Source organism: Solanum stenotomum, chromosome 12, assembly GCF_019186545.1.
Source record: "Solanum stenotomum isolate F172 chromosome 12, ASM1918654v1, whole genome shotgun sequence".
Lineage (NCBI taxonomy): Eukaryota > Viridiplantae > Streptophyta > Magnoliopsida > Solanales > Solanaceae > Solanum > Solanum stenotomum.
The window spans coordinates 34,272,095-34,295,108 of NC_064293.1; the positions used below are offsets into that span (position 1 = coordinate 34,272,095).

Sequence of the window (23,014 nt, forward strand, 5' to 3'; positions counted from 1 at the left end):
TCCATTTCCCTCTTCATCTAAAGAGTCAAAAAGTTGAAAAAAAGCAAACAAAACACACCAAAAAAAGAGAGAAAAAGGGTAAGAAATTTAAAGGAAGATTTGTTTACTAAGAGTGAAAGGGAAAACAATAGTTTTTGTTCATATTTTTTCTCAATTTGAAGTTGTTGAGAGTAATGGCTGGGTACAGAGCTGAAGATGACTATGATTACCTATTCAAGGTGGTACTAATTGGTGATTCAGGTGTTGGCAAATCCAATTTGCTTTCAAGATTCACTAGAAATGAGTTTAGTCTTGAGTCTAAATCTACAATTGGTGTTGAGTTTGCTACTAAAAGCTTAACTGTTGATAGTAAAGTCATCAAGGCTCAAATTTGGGACACTGCTGGTCAAGAAAGGTAACATTTTTCAGACCCCCATTTCTCTTTTTTCTTGATCTGACCATACTTTGTTTATGTTTGAGAAGATTTGTGTTGTTTTGGTGAGTCATTCTTCTCTGATCTGGTGTATTTTTTGGGAATTTTATAGTGAGTATATGTATTGAGATTTGGGAATGAAATGTGCTTTATGTTTCTAGAATTGCAAAGCCCTGATCTGAATGATTGGTTTGCACAATGTGAGTATCTCTGTGTGGTGTTTTGCTGGATTACTTTGGGAATTTGAGATGTAGTTTGTAGTAGATCTGATGGGTATTTGGTTTCTTGATCTGTTAGATCTTCCATATCTTACTTTCTTATTGTAGTTTTTGACTCAATTGACTTCCTTTCTAAGGTAAGATGTGCCTGCAACTGTTGGATACAATGGCAAAGCTAAGAATTTTGTAAGGGTGTTCAAAACTTCAGGATATATATCTAAAAGGTTTTTTTTTGACCTATATATACAATCATTTGCTAAGGGTGTTTGAGTGATCACCATGGAATTAATGTGGCTACGGGCCTGGTTGGATACGGTGACTATAGCCAAAGGAAGCCCCAAATTTATCACCTTTGTGATGATTTCTTCTATACCTCATTTCAATGCACTTACAAATGATGCAGACTTTTTTGCTTTAGAAGATTGTGTCGTGCTATTAATTTTGTTTTAGATTGTAGTTTCTGTAGTGGCAATGACAAAGGGATTGAACATAAGTAGACCAGTTGACAAGCCATGTTCTAAAATGTGAGTCTGTCAGTCCCATTTTATAGGATGCCATAATTCTTGCATGGTCAAACAGTTTTTGACTTTAATTTTTTCAAACATCCTCAACAGTTTCGATTATAAGAAATTGTGATCTATAGTACCTTCCATAGTCATATGAATACGTAAATAAAACCAAAGAGTTGATGTCCAAATTCCAACCTAAAAATTGTGAAGTGATGCAACCACTATCTTGTTACAGATTATTTAATGAGGCCGTGGACCAAAGAATTTGAAGGTAGTTGACAGTTGTTTGATTTTGGGGTTGTGCACAAAAGTTGGTTGGTAGTGAGTAGCAATGAAAATATAAACAATTTAGTTTCTAGGAACCTGTAAGGCTGTAACAGTGTGTGCAGCAGCATGCTGAATTGGCATGTCAAAGTGTGTAGTAACAAATTCTAAAGGGCACTTGAGCTAAAGTAGTTGAATGATATAAAGTGAGATATCTGGTGTATATGCTTTGTGTGTCTGGGAGCATACATTTGTTTTTGCTCCTTGTAGTTTTTTTGATTGTCTTGCATCGGAAAATGAGCCTGTTCATCTGGTGATATATGATTTGTGTTAACATTAATTCTGGGGAATCTTCTATTTTTGCAGTTGTTATGGAAGTAAAAAATTCAAATGTGTCCATAATAGATGATTAAATCCCAACATGAATGTGGATCAAAAGTAAAATTATTTATCATTATTATTGTTTTTATTATTAGTTTTTTGAAGAAAACTTTTTTGTTAACTTGGTGACATGTTTGAGATATTGCTAAAGGATCTAACTTGCAATCTCCAACTAATTAGTCTTATACTTTTTACATTGTATCTTTAGGAGTCATTATTTCCTCGAAAAATAGAAGTTGTGATTGCTGAAGTTTGTTGATCTAGTAAATGGGAATATATTCCCCATTTGCCATCAGTGGAATTGCTTTCAATTTTATAGATATACACTGGAAGTAAATTATCTAGAACAAATTACCTCTCAAGAAGACTAACTAAAACATAATTAAGAGCTTAATTAATCTCAAAAACAAAAAAGATAGGAAAATATAGGCAGCAACTTCAACAAGAAGAGAATATATATCTAAAACACAGTGTGAATACTATCATAAACCATCATCGCACTTTCAAACAAGACGGGATCTTCCTCAAAAGTGTGTCAAATAATCATCCTATCTTCAACCGCACAATCTTCACCCTTAATAATAACCAAATTGACTCCATTAAGTTCAATATTCTTCTCCAGTATTCTAACAACATTTACCATTCACCTTTTCCTCCGAATTCAACATCACCAATCAATTCTTCCCTCATAGATGTTAAATTGTTCCTAGTATAAAAAACAACTATATTTTGTATGGATGAGTACCAGTTTCCCGTCTTAGTATGACGGGCCATACACCAAAAAAAGTCTAAAAAGATGCGAGAAGAAATCCATCTATTCGGATAGGGTTCAGGAACAACAAACTCATGAGAAATGTCATGTATGTTCTCTCGAATCAACATTATAAAGTAAAAATCTTTTACTGAATGACAAAAACCCCTCCATTTTAATGTCAGTTAAAAAAGTTCATTGTTTCACGGTATCGATACATGCAACAAAAACGTCAAGCAAAGAAGAAGCGTAGTGGGGGTGCGAGAATAAGAAGATTTGGGAAAGGAGGAGGAGGAGGAGGTAAGGGGGTTGGGGATTTTTTAAATCCAACAATCAAAGCAAAAAACTCCCTTACCATATTAGCAAATTTGATACACACCGAAAAGGGCGATTTGATAAAATGCCAAACAGTTTGAAAAAGACCCTTGTTACTGTTACTGCAACCGGATGGTGGAACCGGAATAGGACGTTAAATGGAGGAGTTTTTGTCATTGAGTAAAAGATTTTTACTTTATAATGTTGATTCGAGAGAACATACATGACATTTCTCATGAGTTTATTGTTCCTGAACCTTATCCGAATAGATGAGTTTCTTCTCACATCTTTTTTTGGCGTATGATCCGTCATACTAAGATAGGAAACTGGTACTCATCCATACAAAATATAGTTGTTTTTTATACTAGGAATGGTTTAACATCTAGGGAAGAATTGATTGTTGATGTTGAATTCGGAGGAAAAGGTGGATGGTAAATGTTGTTAGAATACCGGAGAAAAATATTAAACTTAACGGAGTCAATTTGGTTATTCTCAAGGGTGAAGATTGTGCGGTTGAAGATAGGATGATCATTCGACACACTTTTGAGGAAGATCCCATCTTGTTTGAAGCTACGATGATGGTTTATGATAGTATTCACACTGTGTTTTAGATATATATTCTCTTTTTGTTGAAGGTTTTAGACTTGTTGAAGTTGCTGCCTATGTTTTCCTATCTTTTTTGTTTTTGAGAATAATTAAGCTCTTAATTATGTTTTAGTTAGCCTCCTTGAGAGGTAATTTGTTCTAGATAATTTACTTCAAGTAGCTGTAAAGTCAGTTTTAAACTATTCATCTAGTATCATGAACTAATGTTAATAATACTTATTTTTTCTGGAAAAAATAAGAATAAGTGCTTGTGGGCATATTTAGCTTTTGTTGCCAAGTAGGAGAGAGGTGCAATGTGCCATTGTATACATTAAGAACTACCTTGCTCGAATATAATTATTTTATCATGTGAAATGCATCCTTCAAATCAACTTTTCATAAGAAAAGAAAAGGCAGTCAATACAATCATTACCACTCTAAGCTAAAAACAGGGGAATTCGGTTATGCAGGTATTTTGACCTATGACAACATTCCACTCTTTCCCTAACTTAAAAACTCATTTAGAAATTTGCTGGTACCTCTCATTCCTGATTGTCCTTAAAAGGCACAGTGCGCTAGCTTTACCTGCTACTTTCATCTTGGTCGATCCTCCTCATCTGCCGCCTTGCATAGTGCATGTGTTTGTAGACTTTTTATCAACAAATACATGCCATAATGCACATTTCGTTTTAGTCAACACAATATTCACTAACAATCAATGACATAAAGACGAATTAGAGGGCTAACACAAAGATAACTTCAAAGGATTTCCTCCAAAGATTATCTGTTTGTGATTTCAGTTTTGACATAGTCAGTTTTCTATAATCTATTCTAGTTGGGGTGGGGTGGGGGTGCCTTGGTGGATGTTGTGGTGGCATCGTAGACTTGGAGGTTGAAGTGTCATATGCAGGATAAGGACATTCTTATGCTATTCTAATTTGTTTTCCTGTGTTTGGATGATTAATAGTCTGTCTATCTTGTTCTTTTTTCCCTTTTCTTTTGGTTTGTATCTCTTTCTTTTTTCCCTTTTCCTTCGGTATGTAAAGGATAACCTGATACCAGAAATCACTAAATATGAACAAGAATGTGATATGCATTTTTAAAATTTTATCTGTTCTGACTTCTTCCTTTTGGTAAGGGAGGGTGGGGTTTTGAAGGAGGTGGTTGGAATGGAAGGCCGAATAAAAATAAGATTAAGCTGTACCTTTAGGAACACCATTTGCCATGATACTAAGGGCTGCAAGCTAGCAGGCTACTAATTCTAGTATTTAGATCTGTCCTTCATGGGTGAAGATTTCTACTTCGTGGAAAAATGAAACATTTGTCTAGGTTAGTTATGTGTTATTTGCAGAAGTCAACTAGTTGCAATTTATCTGGCATCAAGACGAATATATTATTCCTTGTTAAATATCATTCCCTGCCTCAAGAGCTAACCCCATGATGCAAAGAACTATCTACTTCTAGTACCAACTTTTATGATGTAAATGAATCCAACTAGTATAGTTTGTTGGTCACTTGTGCATTCATTTCATTGTTTAAATTCATTAAATTACTCAAATCTTAAATTTGTGTTGTTTCCTTTATCAAACTACTTTTCAATCATTAATATTATGTTCTTCTTCCACTATAACTAGTTTAATGTACAGGTTAACATCTTAAACTCCATAGAGGATTACTATATTTAATTTTATTAATTCATTATAAATGTTGCTTGAGCTTAATTTTTTTTTATTCCTCCATCTCCAGCGTGTCCTATTCTCCCAAATTCTCGATCCTATTGTTCTTTTGTTTTCTCTCGTAATATTATAGGAAACCTTAGGTTCTTCCATATCTAGTGATTTCTGTTTTTCAATCAAATCATGAGATTTCAGCTAATATTTGTTTATCATATGTCTACCCGTCATTTAGAGAGATGAACATGTATGTACTTCTTTTAGAACCATTTGACTGTAGAACAGTTTATTGTCTTACATCCCCCAAACCCCCTATTTAGGCAAGGAGGGTGATGAGAAGGGGCAAGAGATGCCCTTTTCTTAATTTATTATAGTGGACATGTTACTATTTTTGAGGGTTGGAAACTCTATGAGACTGCTTAACTTATTTTGTGATGCCTCAGAAAGGACGAGAAATGCTTAACTTATTTTGTGATGCCTCAGAAAGGGCAAGAAATAAATATGACACTAAAATTACCATGTTGTCTTCAATAGTTTCTTAATGTGATGCCCATCCCAAGTGATTTTATTTACATGTTGACTAATAAGCTTTTCCTTGGTTATTAAATTGTCTTCTACACTATTTGGTCTTGTTTCTATGTGATAACGGCTGTACTACATTGTTCTGTAGGTACCGTGCCATCACCAGTGCTTACTACAGAGGTGCTGTGGGTGCTCTGCTTGTGTATGATGTCACTCGACATTCTACATTTGAAAATGTTGAGAGGTGGCTTAAGGAGTTGAGAGATCATACAGATCCAAACATCGTTGTCATGCTTGTTGGAAACAAATCTGATCTGCGGCATCTGGTTGCAGTGTCAACTGAGGACGGGAAGTCTTTCGCGGAGAAGGAATCCCTCTACTACATGGAAACTTCTGCCCTCGAATCTACAAATGTTGAGAATGCATTTGCTGAAGTTCTCACTCAAATCTACCACGTCGTGAGTAGAAAAGCCATGGAAAATGGTGAGAATGGAAACGGAAACGTGCCTTCCAAAGGAGAAAAGATTGATATAGGTAAAGAAGTATCTGATGTCAAGAAAGCTGGTTGCTGTTCATCCTAAGGGCTATAATCTGTGCTGCTGTATCCTGTTCTAGGTGCACCGGTAGTGTAAAATTGTCCAGACTACCTTTGACACGATCCTATTTGATACTACTACCTTTTAAATTGGTTTTTGTTTTGGTTGGTAGTAAAGAATATCAATGTTAGAGAACCTTTTTCTAATGGAACCAAACCCTTTGTGTAGACCTGTTATGGCTTAACTATTGAATCATTCTTTCTCTCTTTTCAATTACTTTAATTGACTTGTGGATGCTCTGGTGTTGATACTCCAGTGCTTGTGATGAAGAGTAGTTTTAACAGTAGGTTGGTTTTGTAGGAGATGGGCATTTGGTAACTCTCTTGGCTATTCTGATACTAATTTCATAACCAAAACACTTAGCATAGTTTAGAGCAGTGACGGAGCCAGTATTTTCACTAAGGGGCTCAAGATGTGAAGAAGTAAACATATGAAGTCAAACTGGGTTACCCCTGAACTCTTACTATCTCTGCCACTGCACAAAAACATAAAACATTCTGAATTGAGTGAAAATGACAATATGCCTTTCATTTGTATATGGAAAAAGAAAATTGGAATGTTAGAAATTTCCACTCTTTGTTTGGTATGAACGAAGAAAATAGAAATAAGGTAAGGGAAATTATTTTGGTCCACCTACTCTTTTCATTTTCTCTAACAACCAAACAAAGTGAATTTTGGTCCCCATTTCTCAACTTGTTAACATCTTTTCGATGAAAATTTACATAGAGTAAATAGGTAAGAGTAAATAAATTATATGCTATCCATATGTTGAAATTCTTTGATTCTTTTGTACATTTACTTTTTTGATTTTTGATTCCACTTAATGAAAATTTTGCTCCGCCACTGCTTCGTCACATTGTCAAATTTGATTAAGCAAAAACTTTATACTCCCTCCATTTCAAATTAATTGAATTGTTGAGCTGTTTCACACCCTTTAAGAAAAGAAGATTAAGACATCAATTAGGCATAATTTTCCATTTTTACCCTTATTTATTATTATCAAATTTATGATTAAAATAACTAAACATTAATTAATAACTAATTCCAATACGAACTAATGAAGGGTAAAATTGGAAGACCATTCTAAAAATAGTCTTGAAAATTGAACAATTAGTTAATTTGAAAAATGAAAAATGTATCAACAATTCAATTAATTTGAAATGGAAGGAGTATGACTAAACAAAACAGAAAGAGATAACTCCAGATAGACTTTTAGCAAGATATCACCTTAGTTCATACTTTAATTAATTTATAGTTAAAATTAACAGATAAGATTATCACAGAAGAAACACTTGATAAAGATTCTTAATCTCATCACTGACGTTAATCCATGACTTGCACGTGCAACATGTGGGGACACGTATCACTCTAAAAGTTCATTAAAAGCTCTAAAAACAACTTGATAATATATTTTAAGAGCAAAAATTAAAAACCGGCCCTAATCTCTAACCAATACCAATAAATTACAATTTAAAAATCACAATTATTTACGAATAATGTAAGGACAATTTGGGTCCCTCATTTAAGCCTCTTTACCTACTCTCCCAATATTTAATTAGTTTCTAATCATGATTAACTAATCCTTAATACCTCCTGTCTTAGCAAGCTAAGATAATGCTATTTGATTCGAAGTCATGTGTAAACACCATCATACAAGGGAAATTGATGATCATAATCATATGTAACCAATCAAAATTATTCTTCTGCAAAAATTAAATTAAAATGTGGGACAACTCTTATTCAACGTGTACAGCTATATCAATATTGCTTAAAAAGTCAAAACTTTGGTTAATTTTGACTTTAAGGCAGTCAGCTAGTGAAGTTCGTAATTAGTCACATCAAATTTAAGTGATTTATGAAAGTCATTTTTCCATTACTATAAATTCAATATTTATGATTTAATTTAAATCTTCCTTATATGGGAATTCCGGCTCATTTAAATCAAAACACAACGAAACACCTATGATTAAGGGGAATGGAATGTCGACAATAGAGTGGAAGAATTTTGGTTTATGAATTTGAACTGACTACTACCGAAGTCGTAGCTACTTCAACCAAACACCTCCCCCCCTAAATTCAAGTCAAAAGACGCACTTCACCTTACTTATGAAGAAATTATTGGAGCTGGACTTCGAACTATGAGAATTTGCTTTTTATCTTCTTTTTTTTCCTGATCAAATAAGGGATCAAGCCACTCCTATTACATGAATCATGATAAAAGCTAGTGTACCAATTTCTTTTTCTTTAATCAATCATCAAATTTGCAAGCTTACATATTCCCGTCGTTCTAAATTATTTGTCGATTTTCACTTCTCAAAATCTAAACTATGTAATTTTGATTAACGTACTAAAATTATTATTTTTTCGTTATATTAACATGAGAACGATTGAAATTTCTAGTATGAAATCGACTATTAAAATGAGGAAAAAAGATACTTATAAATAAAGTAAACACATGGGATTTTGGGAATAGAGTTGTGCCACTTTGCTTGCATTAATAGAACTCAATAAGAAACAATTAATAAAGGATTATTGAATCTTATAGTTTTTGTCTTCTTTTTCTTTTTTCACTAGTTGGGTAAGCTCTACTCAATTTTCTTTGCCAGTTTTCTCGTTTCCTTAATTTGTAAGAAGGGATTGGATTATCCAATTAAACCAGATTAACATACTATATATTATACATACTTGTTCACTATTATTATATCATATGTTTTACCCTATTTTCTATTGCAAATTAAAACCAGAATTCTTTAACAAGTTAATGACCCTACCGGTTTGTAAGGCTAAAGCAAAGGTTTTGACACATGGTGGTTCAATATATAGGATCTGACTAGAACATTATTTTATTAACAATTCACTTTAGTAGCAGTTGTAATAAATACATCATCCAAAAGTAACAGACTGTAATATGTTATCATCCACTTGATTAAAATTTGGAACTAATTGAATGAGATATATGCAGGAATTTAAAATTCACTGACTACTCAATAGGTCTATATTTGTTAATACATAGAATGAAATCATGAACTATTAAAAAACTTAGCATTATTTCCCAGTATGACATATTACCAAAAATAATGGTTGATACATATAAACTGAGTAAAAGCCTAGGAGGTGAAGGTATTTATTATTACCACTTCCTCTTACGTGATATTTTTCATTTTTTCAAGAGATAATTTAACTAATTTTTGAAGTTAAATCGAATTTGATTAACTCAATATTCTAAAATTAAAATTTAGATATTAAAAAAGGACTATAAGTTGCAATTCATCCCTTTTGTAAGCTTGCTAGCTTACAGGCTGAACCATCACTGTTTACTTGTTTGGTCACTTATATGATGAAAAAATATATCATAAAAAATTGATATATATATACTTGAATATCAAAAAGTGAAAAGTGTCACATAAATTGAAACATAAGAACCAATATAATTTAATGAAATTAGTGGTAGTATCTCACATGATATATGTTGAGTTCAATTCTCACTATCCTCATATATTCTTCCTTTAATTTCATTTTCTCAATCTTCCGTCAATAAAGGGATTGGACTAGAATTTAAAATTGATGAGTTCTGAATTTGTCATAAACTTTATAGCTCAATTTGATCTATTGAATTCACAATGCATATTTAATGATTCTTTTGATATAAATATAGAGTCTAAGTTAAAATCACTGAGTCGTCCGAATTTATAATCAATATTATAGCTCCATCCCGAGTCCAGACCCATCTAATAGAAATATAAAGAAAGCAAAAGAGTGGACAAAAAGGTAGACCCAATTGGCAAATCTCTTCCATCTTACTTAAAGTAAAAAAAGAGGCATCGGATGAAATTTAGCCGTTAGAAATGAAACGGCCAATGATGCTAATTACAATGAGAATGAGACAGATTCCTCTCAATTGGACAACTTTTTTTATTTTACTATACTACAAAACCTACACTCAAATCTAAGAAAACTTACAAATATTAAAAGCCAAAACCAAATTGCTTTGGTATCTTATGGCGCACGACGCGCAATTTCCTAATGAATCAATTAAAAAAAAAGTTATAATTTTTTTTTTTTTTTTTGGTCAAGTAAAGACAAATAACACATATCGTAACCATCTTAGCCTGTAGTACCACACCAAGGTGTCAAGCTAAGTCGACGATGTTCCTCATCTCTCTCCATCATTCCACGGCCAAACACCGTTGAACATTCCGGTAACTCTCCGAGATCGGCGAAAAGTGACACGTCTTCCTCTCGCATTGTCAACGTTGATGACATGTCAATATCACAGTTAACTTCGGTCAAAATTGGACTTTCTAGCATAGTTGTTGAAGTACACTCAATTAAATCCGAAAACCATCCGAATTCATTTGCACTAATTAGAGACGATGATGATTCACCGAGATTGACAAATTTTTCGTCCGAATTAGGCTCCGATGGACGGGTGAAATCCCTCGTGACCTTTTCTTCTGAAACCACGATATCAGAATTTATCGTTGATGTTGTTATTGTTGTTGTTGTTGTTGTTAATGATGCTATTGTTTTCATCTTCGTCTTTGTATTATTATTAATAATACATGATGTACGATGGTTGTGTTGATTATTTCTAGAAGCCGGCCAAGGATGGTTATGTTCACAAGAATATGTCACAACCAACATGTTTGGGTCCGCACGGCTCCTTTCAACTTGTTTTCTAGCTGGACATCCTTTTGAACTACTACATCTATAATATCCCCTACAATTATCACAAAAATTCAAAAAAAATTCAATTTTTCATACAATTGAGTCCTAAAAGTTTATCAAATTACGATAATACCAAAAAAAATACTACTAATAATTAAACTAACCTGGGATAGGGGGAACCTTTGATGGGCTTTTGTCCATATTTTCTCCATGCCCAAGAATCAGATGGTGGCATACTTATTTCACCTTTCATTTTTGATCCTTCAACTTCTTTAATTGGCACTGACACCACTCTTTTTTCTATGGATCTTCTGCTGCAATTTTTTTTTTTTTAAAAAATTACTCCATTATAATTAAGCACCATATATATTAATTATCATGCAAGCACATGATCAATAAAATATCAAAACCCTAAAATCTCTTAAATATTTTCTTCCAAAAAAATGAAGCAAAAGAAAAAAAAAAAGTGAAAAAACATATTAATGTTCAGTAGATATTCTCGTATATATTTTGATTAAATAGGTAAAAAAAGAAAAAAAATATTAATGTTTTCATATAATTTTTTTTGAAATATCTCACTATTTCAGTGAGAATCTATTTCTCATTATATGTTTTCTCATTGAGCGGAAAATAAGTGAGAAAATCATATTCTATAACACAAATTTTATTGCGGGAATAACCCTTGTTTCTAGTAGTGAGAATAGATCCCATACTCATGGCAATCAACAAAGAAGGTATAATATATATACTATATGTATATGAGATTATTTACCTTCTTTTAGGGGACGAAGTTGAAGTCATCATCTTGTTATCATTGAACAAACCGGAACGCGGTGAATCGGAGCTGTTTTCCGGTGAGTTCTCGGAATCTTCTTGCTCAGAAACAAAAAAGTTATTGAATCTTCCATCCATATTTGCTTTGGTGAAGTAGTTTAATTTTCCTTTGTCTCTTATGGTTCTAATAATGATATATAGAAGATAAGAAAGTAGTTAAGAGAGAGAGAAAGAGATTATATTTTTCATAAGAAGAAGAAGAAAATAATGGAGAAAAAGAGTATAAAAAGGGTGTGAAAGGTGACAGATAAGGGAAAGGCATTGCATTTGTTTATAGAGGACGTGCAAATAAATGTGTGAAACTAATCCAAATGACAATTTTAATATTATTACAATTATTTTGAAAACGACCTTAACGTTTCTTTTAATTGTTATGCTATACTAATCCTAATTGATTTATTTATTTATCTATTTATTTATGGGCGCCACCGTTTTTGGACTATATGCTTAATTATACCTAGACGTCTAAATTTACATAGCCTAGACCTCGTCATACCATGCTTTAATTTTATTTTTATTTTTATTTTTCACCTATTTAAATGATCTCTACTCTTGTTGATTAAGCATGGATAGAAGAAATTAAAGGAAATTGATCAATAATTAAATTATACAGTCAAATCTTTTTGATAACAACATTGTTTATTTGGATTTTTATTTTTTTTTTGCTATTATAGCAAAATGCTATTATATATATTACATAATTAAAAAGTCGATTTCAAAAAAGAAAGTTGATTGGTATAGAAAATGACCGCTTATAATAGAAATGTTTATCTATATATCTCGATAGTTCCACAATTAGAGTGATTTAACATATTATAACACTTAATTCATGGAGTATATATCATTTATAAGAGGTTACTAAGCAATGAAAAAAATTAGAGTTATATGGAATTACCTTTTGATTAAGTGATTTGAATATAAATATTCTTTTATATAGTCAATGTATAAAACTTAAACTCGAATAAAAAAAACTCTACCTGATTTTAGCATGGACACCAACAAAGAGTATGTTAGTTGTTTTGCCAAACAGAGTTTGAATTGTAGTCCAATTCTCTTAAGGACTAATTAAAAGCTTGTTAAAGGCTATTTTTGTTAGCATGTTAGTTGATGCCCTACTTCACCCCTTCTCTATTTAATTTACTATCTAGTGGTGTAAAAATTTGGCAAGCAGGCTATTTAAGAAAAAGTTTTTAAAACATGAATTTAGTAGAAATTCAAACAATGATCTTCAAGAAAAAAAAATTCTCTAGAAAATGAAATGAAGGATTTCAATAAATTTAATGGATACTTTTTCTAGATTTGTAGGAGTTCCCAAACCTAAATTAAAGTGTACCTCAAGTCTAGTATACTATATACTATGTCATATTATAATTACTAATTGGATTAGTTCAAAAGAAATCTCGATGCATTGAAGAAAGAAGAGAGATGACAACACCAAAAGCATTTCTTAATTAAAAACTAATTTGAATAACTCCTAAATTAAGATACTGTATTATTTTGTTAAATCAATGTGTCCATATACATGTTGACGTCATACTTTTTTGGATAGCATAAACAATTAGCAATTAGCTAAAATATTCATAACGCTATCTTTGATTATTATTTTAGAGTGATGAAAATTAAGTTATCACTATTACGTCATTAATAGGAAATATATACTATAAGATCACACAATACAGATATATAATATGAAAGAAGGGATAGCAAAAAAGATGACTTATATATGTACACACAAATAGTTAGACAGATTTATTATTCCAAAAGTAACTCGTAACAATTTATTGATACTCAAAATCAAAATTGTTATAGCAAATTAAAAGTGAAAATAAGTCATACCTTACCCTTTACTTGTATATAAAGAAAATAAGATCTAGATAAAATTAATTGGCCTAACATCAAAAATAAAAATAAAAACAAAAACTATGGAGGAATTTGAGTTATTTCTTTGAATAAATAAAAACAAGAAATTATATTCTATAATCTTGAAATGTGTTATATAATCTCTTTCCTCATTATTTTGAATCTGTAGATCATGCCCATGGACAGTGGACTCAGTAATCACGATCATATTCATTATGTGGATAAAATACAGACTCAAAAGTTAGGAATGATAGACTATTCATAATATTATTTCATCTTCTTTTTTTAGTATTTTAATGCAGTGTTCGGTACTTATTTTTGGACCAATTCATTCATATATGTGCAAAAAAGTCTTATTTAGGAGTTAACGAGATATCTCCTTAACAAATTACCATTTTATTCTCCAATCTCGAATCTAAAACCTCTTATTAAGAATGTAAAGGTTCTAATTACTAATCTACCATGACCTCAGACGATAGATTTATATAAAATTTTATAGAGTATACAATATATGTTTGTTTCTAATTATGCATTTCTTTGAATTAACCAAAAAAAAAAAGGTTTACTTGTGTGAGCTCACTCATATGTTCGGTCTCAAGCCCCCATAAAGAAAGGGGTCACGGAGAGTCTATCGAAAACAAATATTTTACTTCATAAAGTAGAGATAAAATTGCATACATCTTACACTCTTTATATCACATTTGTGAAATCATAACTTACTTACTTGTGCCTTGTGGCAATCTTTCGACCGCCCAACTACCTATAACACTAGTCACTACTTCTACTGGGATTAGAAAGTAAGCCCCATAGTCCAAAGCAGCGAAGAACAAAGTTGTTAACCAAAAAAAACAATTTTTTTCCTTATATGTATATATTAAACTGCAGGCACAAAAAAAAAAACTAAAATATTTAGAATCACATGGGTGTTTGAGCAGAGAGAGAATCAAAATATAATGCGTGATCATGGAACTGAAATCAAGAATCTTTTTCGGGTTTCTTATTGTCTACTTATTATGCACATGACCAATTCACCATCACTTTGGTCCCCTAATTTAAAGTTTTGTTCTTCATTTAAACAAAAATAAAACTGGGGCTTACAAATTATGGTGAAAGAGCACCAATATATAAATCAGAAAAAATAGTGTTCATTGATTACATTTTTAATGATCGTGTCTTTAATAAATAATTATTACTTATACATTTTTCAAGTAACAGGTGAAACTCCACAATAATGATCTTCTAGAAACCTTATGACGGTAATTATTTTTAACCATAGAAATTGAAAATAGTTATTTGTTAAATTTACACCATAATCTAATTAAAACGAGTTAAAGTTATATTTCCATTCAGTGGTGGAGCTAGGATTTTTAATAAGGGGGTTCAAAATCTGAAGAACTAAACACATGAACTAATCAAAGGGGGTTCGACATCTACTATATATACATAAAAAATAATTTTAATCTTTTATAGATAGTATATTTTCTGCCGAAGGAGATTCGGATGAACCCCTAACAGAAGGCTGGCTCCGCCCTGTTTCCAACCAATTGAACCCCTTAATAAGTTGAAAGAGAGTTCTGTGTTATATACGGTATACAATATATATACATTCAAGTCTATGTCTTAATTTATGAAAAATTAATCTCAGCATCAATATATTTGGCGTACCTAAACAATCAGGGTTGTGGTGGAGTGGTAAGTACTCCTTCATCCTTAACCAAGAGGTCTCGGGTTCGAGCCTCCTTGGACACAGAGTCGCCTTTGTTAGGGAGCGTTTTACCCAATGTGAAACTTTCCGTCGTGAATCTGAATTTAGTCGGGCTCCAATGTGGATACCGGACACCGAATGAAAAACCCAAAAAAAATATTTGCCGTACCCTAAATAAAGGAAAGGGTTGAAATATTGCCATGAGATGGTAATTAAGTAAGCATTATTAATTTTAAAAATATGAGAAGTATAAAATGAAGGTATTATTAAATATTTGCAGACAAAAAGTTACGTAAGAATGCCCAATTGGATGACTTTTTCTAATCATCTGACTTTCTTCATCCCCAGCATGTTGCATCCGTTGTTGGCAGTTGATTGAAATACTATTCTATTAAATAATATAATACATAGTGTAATAAATAGAGCTACCTGTATTACTATTATTATTCAAATCATGATGTGAAACTTCCTCTTGCTTTCCTTCTCCTTCTTTACACTAAGGGTGTACGTAAGTCGGTTTAGTTTGGTTTTTCATTAAAAAAAATCTAAACCAATTATATCGATTTATTAAATCTATAAATCAAATCAAACCATATAAAGTTGGTTTTTTCGATTTCGGCTTTAGTCGGTTCTTTTGGATTTTTTTGGTTTTTTGACTTTTTATAACAATACGGTGTTTGAAAAAGAGATCAAACATATTTTCACTTACCTGTGTGATAAGCTAAACTTAAAAAATGTTAAATGAATAGAAATTTTTGAAAAGACGGTAAAATTCACATGAGTACAAAATATTTTTTTTGAAATATCAACACTCATTATATTAAAGGCTACATGAAAACTGAATACAAAACAAAAAATTTACAAAGTAAATTGTTAACTTTGAATTTGAAAAACTATAAGGGAAAATGCATAAGTACCCCCAACCTATGCCCGAAATCCCACAGACACACTTATACTATACTAAGGCCCTATNCCCCCCCCCCGAACTTATTTTATAAATAATTTTCTACCCCTTTTCGTCCTACGTGGCACTATCAACCAAATAGTTTGAAAAAATTGTCAACACGCACTGGGCCCAGAAGATAGTGCCACGTAGGCCGAAAAGGGGTAGAAAATTATTTATAAAATAAGTTCGGGGGGGTGAGGGGATGGGCGGGGGGGTAATAGGACCTTAGTATAGTATAAGTGTATCTCTGAGATTTCTGGCATAGGTTAGGGGTTACTTATGCATTTTCCCAAACTACAACAATATAATTGTAACTTCGGATCTTCATACAAAATAAAATATTTACAAATTTTACAAGCCTAAATTTGAAATAAAACATATAAACATTGAAAACTATAAACTAACTAAAAATATATTAACAAAGTAGATTATAAATAATATTTTTATCTGTAAATAAAATTTTATATATATATATATGTGTGTGTGTGATATTTGCAAAATTTTCCAAGCCCAAATTTGAAATAAAATATATAAACATTTAAAACTATAAACTAACTAAAAATATATTAACAAAGTAGATTACAAATAGTATTTTTTATTTATAAATAAAATAAAATTATATATATTATGTCGGTTTGATTTGGGTTCGGTTTGACTTTTTTTCTTTTAATATCAAACTAAACCAAGAGTGGTCGGTTTTTTTTTTCAACCACCAAACCAAACCACAAATCGGGTTTTTTTTCGATTTGATTTGGTTCATCGGTTCGGTTTGACTTTATGATTTGGCTTGTACACCCCTACTTCACACTACTCTATTTCTTTGTTTCCAAATTTTGACTTGTCAAGCACATTATATATATATTAGTCAATCTTTAATAATACTTTCATGGTATCTTTACACGTCCTTTAAGAAATAATTTTACTAACTAATATATAGTTTAATCTATTGGAAAAATTATCATAAATGATAAAGTAAAAATAAAAATATATTTTTAATATAATGAACAAGTAAAAGTGAAGGGAGGAAGTAAATAATTTATTGTAGCAGCAATGTATAGGCCAAGCTTTTCCTCATCACTAATTAATGTGTTCAAAAGCCTATTTGTTTAACTTTTGGGTGCACAAAAGGGAGATTGTAATAAAAATCTTTACTTCTTGGTGTCCAATAAGGGGGAGACAATGTCAATGATCAAATCCAATTTATGGTGTCACAAATATAGATGAGAACTTTTTGCATAATGGTAATTCATTTAGTTTGTTGTTGGAGTTTTTTTGAAGTTATTTCAAGGAATTGATGATCGTAAATTTTTCGTTATTATATAGATGTCTATCATAATTAAATCAAGTATAAAATTTAAGTGATTATAAAAGTACACGTAAAAGAAATAAATTTTGTAGATTCAATTAAATTCATTGTTATTAGCTCAACACACATATATAAAAAAAAATTAAAATGTCCTCAATCTAACTATGAACTAAACAAACTTTAACCTAATAATATTGTCGAAGATAATTCAGTTCGAATGTTAAATATCAAAAGACCATGGCATTTATACCACTAAAACAAAGATGTCAAATGATTATTTATATAGTATGAATAATTAGTTACAAATTATCGTAATTGAATAAAGGTGTTAAAACCTTGTTACCAATCATTATTGTCGTCATTTTATGATAAAAAAGTCATTAGATTGTATAAAGCAAAGTCAAAGATGATTAAACCGCGCAGTGAGGAAATTAAAAATAGGACAAAATCTTTCTAGGAGTATGTATAGTAAAATAACGTGATCCCTTAATTCAAAATATTAAACTAGTATACTAAAGTCTAGTAATGCAAGTCATATTTTTGAAAAAATATTATGCTACTATTTTCACATTATATTGTTTTTTTCCCCTTATAATCATGATTTAATATGTATACAAATAAGAAGGGGGCAGATCTAGCCTATTGGGTGCTTGTTTCTAGAAACCTAATAACTTTCACGAAGATCCTATATTTATATTGAGAAATCATATATAAGAAATATTTGTTAGAAACTAAATAACAAAGTACATAGTCTTTTGATGGAATTTTACTGGTATGTTATCGTTGATGCTGTTGTAGTCTCTTGATCTTGTAAACAAAGTATAAATGGAATTTGCTTAAGCTATACTACCCTCCTCAATGAGGGTTCAATTCTCTCTAGACACTTGTAATTAAGTTTCTTTTTCACTATTGAAAATTCATAAATTTTAAATTCTGAATTCACCTTCGTAAATAAGGACGAACACACATCTCTATAAGTACTAAGTAGTAATTCTTTTCTTTTTTAATAAAAATAACTTTTCGTATTAAAAGAGGCAACTAATAATACCTGATTTAGCAAAAGTGCAAAACTACATAGCAGAAATTCCAGAAGAGAAAGAAGGGAAATTAGAAAAGGTAAAAAAAGGAAAATGCAAAATATGATAGGTGGAAGAGCATCGTTTTGGGCCCATTAAACGAATGACAAATTAAGCAAAGTGTTGGAGTCATCACATCACGTACATAATTGTGGCTAGAATTAGCAGCTCTATACTTTTCACTTGATAAAGTGACTAGAGTTGTCAACATAGAAAGGCCCAGCTCAACTCATACAGGCTTTAATATTTGATGCATCAGTTTGGCCCACCACTTTAATGTCTAGCTCAATCCAATATCACATAGGCTCTTTATGTAAATAACAAGACTTAAGGCTTATTAAAGAATCTCACTAGTTTAGGAGTTAATTACTTAGATACAATTTAGTTTGTAATATAACGTATCTTATCAAATTTTAGTGTGTCCAGATACACATGTAGATCTCGAAATACATTAGATCAATTCTCCTTTGGCAGTAAAAAATTATTGACCAAAGGAGAACTACACTGTTATTCTTCTCTTCTACTTAGTATTTTTTGTTAAAAGAAGCAAAATGTTCATCAAGCTATAGCCTGTGTGAATTGTTGAGCTGATCTTCTGTTTTATTTTGAAGTAATTCGCAGAAAATATTGCATATTCTCTCTTAACGAATCCGTATATGCTAAAGCACAAACCCTTCCAGCTAGGAGATCACAAGTATATATTTCTTTCACTTTTCTACTTGCACTCATGGTCCCCTTTGGTACCATCCATGAGAAAAAACGTTCAATTAATTATTGATTTATTTATTTTAATCGGCTATCGTTGATGAAGATATATAGCTAATACTTTCTCTATCTCAATTTATATGTGTTATAGTTATTGTGACTTCAAGAGGCCAAACTTCTTGTGTATTTACGAAGTATTCCTTTTTGCTTTATGTTTTTATCTTGGTTAAAAGAAGAACCAGTAAATTTATTCCCAAACAAAACTCGATTGAAGCAAGATATTTTTATCTACTTATGTTTAAGATCATAAGACTAGAGATTTTTATTTGAAGGACCATATTTTACTTTGGATCCTTTATTCCACAAATGAACTATCAATTTAGCCTAATACAAATTCTCTTCTTTCCCCAAATATAATTTTAAACCTTTGCAAAAAAACAAATATATCGAAGCTAAATATTATTCGTATTCACTAGGCACAACATTTGTACAATGATTTTGTAGGAATAAAACGTCTTCGCGAACGTACGTGTTGCTGTATCACATTCACATATACTTTTTTTTTATCCTATATTCCTTCCTTCATCGTATGGATTGCAATAGAAGCTTTAAATTCAGACTTTTAACCAACCGCGCCTATAAATAATAAGGCAGACGATATATATTGGTTGTGTAGCAAATTATAATGTAGAGTGCAAATAAATTAGAGGGCTAATCTCATTTGGCAGACAGCAAATAATGCACTGATATATGCTTAGTTTGTAATATGCAGAATTAGTGAAGTCTGCCAAAGGAGATTTGCTCTCTAATTTTATAGTGCAACGATATCACTTCCAGAAACTTTGTAAGGCACGCATAATAATGGTAAGTATACATTTATTTACGGAGAATTAATACATTAGTATGATATATGGCTATTTCATATAGTGATTTACTAATTTTGATGTCCAATCTTAGCTCTTATTAGTTAATGCTTCTTTCTTGATTTATTTTTATGACATTTGGTGCGTTTAATATTATTTTTAAAAAATATTTCAGAGATACAAAATGCAGAATGCTTTGTGCATCGAACTGCCCTCAGATATTGAAGATTATAAAAAGAGATGATATTTCCTTCGAGGTAAGGAAGGTGACTTCTCTAGACGATATTACAAAAAGAGATGTCCTTACTCGTAATAGTAATACAAATTCATTCATCATAAAAATATATAGCACGAGGCACGATAGAAAGGCGGGGGTGGGGGTGGGGGGGATTATTAGGCACAACTATAGGAAGTGGTCACGAAACAATTAGAAAGAAAAGCTGATTTTTTTATTTGGAGAGGATAAATTATAATTTTTGGATTCAACAGTATCACCATGGTGGAGAAATTACAAATAAAAAGTAAAAAAGGTAAAATAAATTTTTAGGGTTCGTCCAATTATATGTAATGGATTTGACTGGATACTTATATAAGAAACAAATGAGAGACATTTAACACTCAATTAAATTTAATATAAGTATTTAGTATTTGTTTATATGTGTAACTATTGCAATGACAAATCAATTTGAATGACATGCGTACACCAAATTAACTTTTAGATTAATTAAATTTGGACGGAATTATAACTCTCCCAAACTTGACCATATTTTTATGAGAAAATTATATGAAATAGCAAATTAAATGATATAGTCATAGTTTATTTTATTTGTAAGTCGCAGCAATCATCCCATTTTTTGCCATCTGATTTGGTATACAATTAGTCATTTTATACACTTCGGTATAAAATATGTTTGTGTTTGTATAAAGCGAGAGATAAGTGTATATACAAATACAAATACATATATTTTCGTCCTATACACTTATAATTATACAAATACAAATTTTATTATACAAATTACAATGTATAAATGAATTTATACAAAACTGAACAATTTGTATAAAATTGGATGTATCTAGCGAATTATACAAATCAAAAGCTCCATAGCAAACATAAAATTTGTTATGGAGCTCAATTATGCAAACTATAGTTATAACATACAAATATGATTTTTATGTTTGCTATATGTGAAAGTTACTCTTTTTTTTATTGACTAATTTTACCATCCTAAAGTCATATTCTTAGGTTCTTTCATATTTCGCTCTTCTATTAAGAAAATAATAATTATATTCTAATTAAAAATATAAAGTAGGGTCTTAGAAAATATAAATGAGACCTATCTATTATGGTAGCAATGCTTTAGTTTTGCTCTTGTTGGACAAAGATAAGAGTTACAGGTGTGATATAGTGACGCTCTGCGTCTATGTGCATTGTTCCAAAATCATATTGCTTGATAATAACATCTTAAATAACGCTTATGTATATACTTATTTTCTTGTTATACGTAGAAATTAGAGGTGTCAAGTGAATATGTAGGCTTTTATTTATCGAGGGTTTGAATTTCTCTCTTTTCGCACTTTCACCTAATTCATTAATGGTAATGACTGAAATGTATCAAATAGCAATGGAAAAAATGATTCCAACAGTTAGACGACTGAATTTGAATAAATTAAAATGAATTGAGTTAATAAATGAACGAGTTATTGACCGTTCAAAAGTTATTTAAGCTGAATTTAAACGAATTACAATGCATTAATTAGTTAATAAATGGGTGGGCCAAAGTTACTTGGACTGAAATGGGGTCATAAATCCAACATGCACAACTTTCACTAAGTTTTAATTGATTTATTTACATTTTTATAATTTTTGTATCTAATAAAACTATAAAACAAAAAGCTTTATTAGTTTGACAAGATTTTTTTTCTAGGAGCTTCCACTCCTTTTGTTCTCTTGATAACTTGAACGTACGTGACCCATAATTTTAAAGTTTAAGGGGTTGGGGTATTGATCATCTAAGAAACCTCCGCATGAGTCAATTTGAATTATATAACGTAATAGATAGATGAAATTTTTATGAGCTAATTAATTTGACACCTCTAATTATATTTACCTACTATTTTGATCGTAAATGTTAATACAATTATATACCTCCACGTAGAGGAGAATTTTGATGCTAATTTTGAATAAATGAATTTATAATTTCTCCGTAAAAATTGATATTACAGGCTTAAAGCACACAACTCATGGTATTATTGTATGTGTCATCTTTTATTAAATTGGGCTCTACTTCCACCGTGTGAATAGTCCTAAAGGATACGCTTGACTATATATCATATAAACAAATGCATTGATATCTCACATCACTTTCAGAAGAACACTTTTTCTAAAAAAAATAACCAAAGTCTTCGAAAAAAATAATACAATTCTTTACTAAGCAGAACCAATTTTAATACTCGTGTGGTCGTGTCATATTGCTATTAAATAAACACCCATCTCTTTCTTCTACTTTCCTTGTCCCAACTGTGGTTAGTTGTAGCATTTAATATCACTATGTATCATACTGTACATTTTAATATGAGAGTTTTGGAACTTGATTTGAATTATTAGTTTCATTCTTAAATTATTGATAATCTTAAAAATATTCTCTAATTGACAAAATGAACTTAAATGCATCCTTGATCTGCCACATGGTATAACAAGTGGTCTCAAACTCTTGTAGTAGCGTGACTCTTAATAAAAAATCAAGAAAAGTGTTGAAAACACCTCTAAACTTGGAGAGAATTTAGGGGTGTATTTCACCCATGTGACAATGATCAGGAGTGTATTT

The 23,014-nt window shown here is 31.0% G+C and overlaps 2 protein-coding genes across 3 annotated transcripts; one reads left to right on the forward strand and one right to left on the reverse strand.

Annotated features, from left to right (window-relative positions):
- On the forward strand, positions 1-6,427 carry LOC125848863 (ras-related protein RABA1d). The gene is made up of 2 exons (XM_049528807.1): positions 1-394; positions 5,779-6,427. The coding sequence occupies exons 1-2, from the start codon at positions 174-176 to the stop codon at positions 6,209-6,211; spliced, it is 654 nt and encodes a 217-aa protein (XP_049384764.1). The 5' UTR covers positions 1-173; the 3' UTR covers positions 6,212-6,427.
- A 3,584-nt stretch (positions 6,428-10,011) lies between these two features.
- On the reverse strand, positions 10,012-11,930 carry LOC125847868 (probable WRKY transcription factor 65). Of its 2 annotated transcripts, none has more exons than XM_049527583.1 (3): positions 11,667-11,930; positions 11,059-11,205; positions 10,012-10,946 (listed from the first exon to the last, which is right to left on the reverse strand). In XM_049527583.1, exons 1-3 carry the CDS (start codon positions 11,804-11,806, stop codon positions 10,331-10,333), a joined length of 903 nt encoding a protein of 300 aa, XP_049383540.1. In that variant the 5' UTR covers positions 11,807-11,930; the 3' UTR covers positions 10,012-10,330. The 2 variants fall into 2 exon arrangements, with proteins under 2 accessions (XP_049383540.1, XP_049383539.1); XM_049527582.1 differs by having other exon boundaries at positions 11,059-11,208; positions 11,667-11,929.
- Positions 11,931-23,014: the final 11,084 nt, after the last annotated feature.

Bases quoted from the DNA above. Each gene is read 5' to 3' on its own strand.
- LOC125848863 (XM_049528807.1), top strand. From the start codon at position 174: ATGGCTGGGTACAGAGCTGAAGATGACTATGATTACCTATTCAAGGTG. The intron at 395-5,778 runs GTAACATTTTTC...ATTGTTCTGTAG, and splicing joins GACACTGCTGGTCAAGAAAG to GTACCGTGCCATCACCAGTG.
- LOC125847868 (XM_049527582.1), bottom strand. From the start codon at position 11,806: ATGGATGGAAGATTCAATAACTTTTTTGTTTCTGAGCAAGAAGATTCC. The intron at 11,209-11,666 runs GTAAATAATCTC...AAAAAATTGCAG, and splicing joins ACTTCGTCCCCTAAAAGAAG to CAGAAGATCCATAGAAAAAA. The intron at 10,947-11,058 runs GTTAGTTTAATT...TGATAATTGTAG, and splicing joins AAAGGTTCCCCCTATCCCAG to GGGATATTATAGATGTAGTA.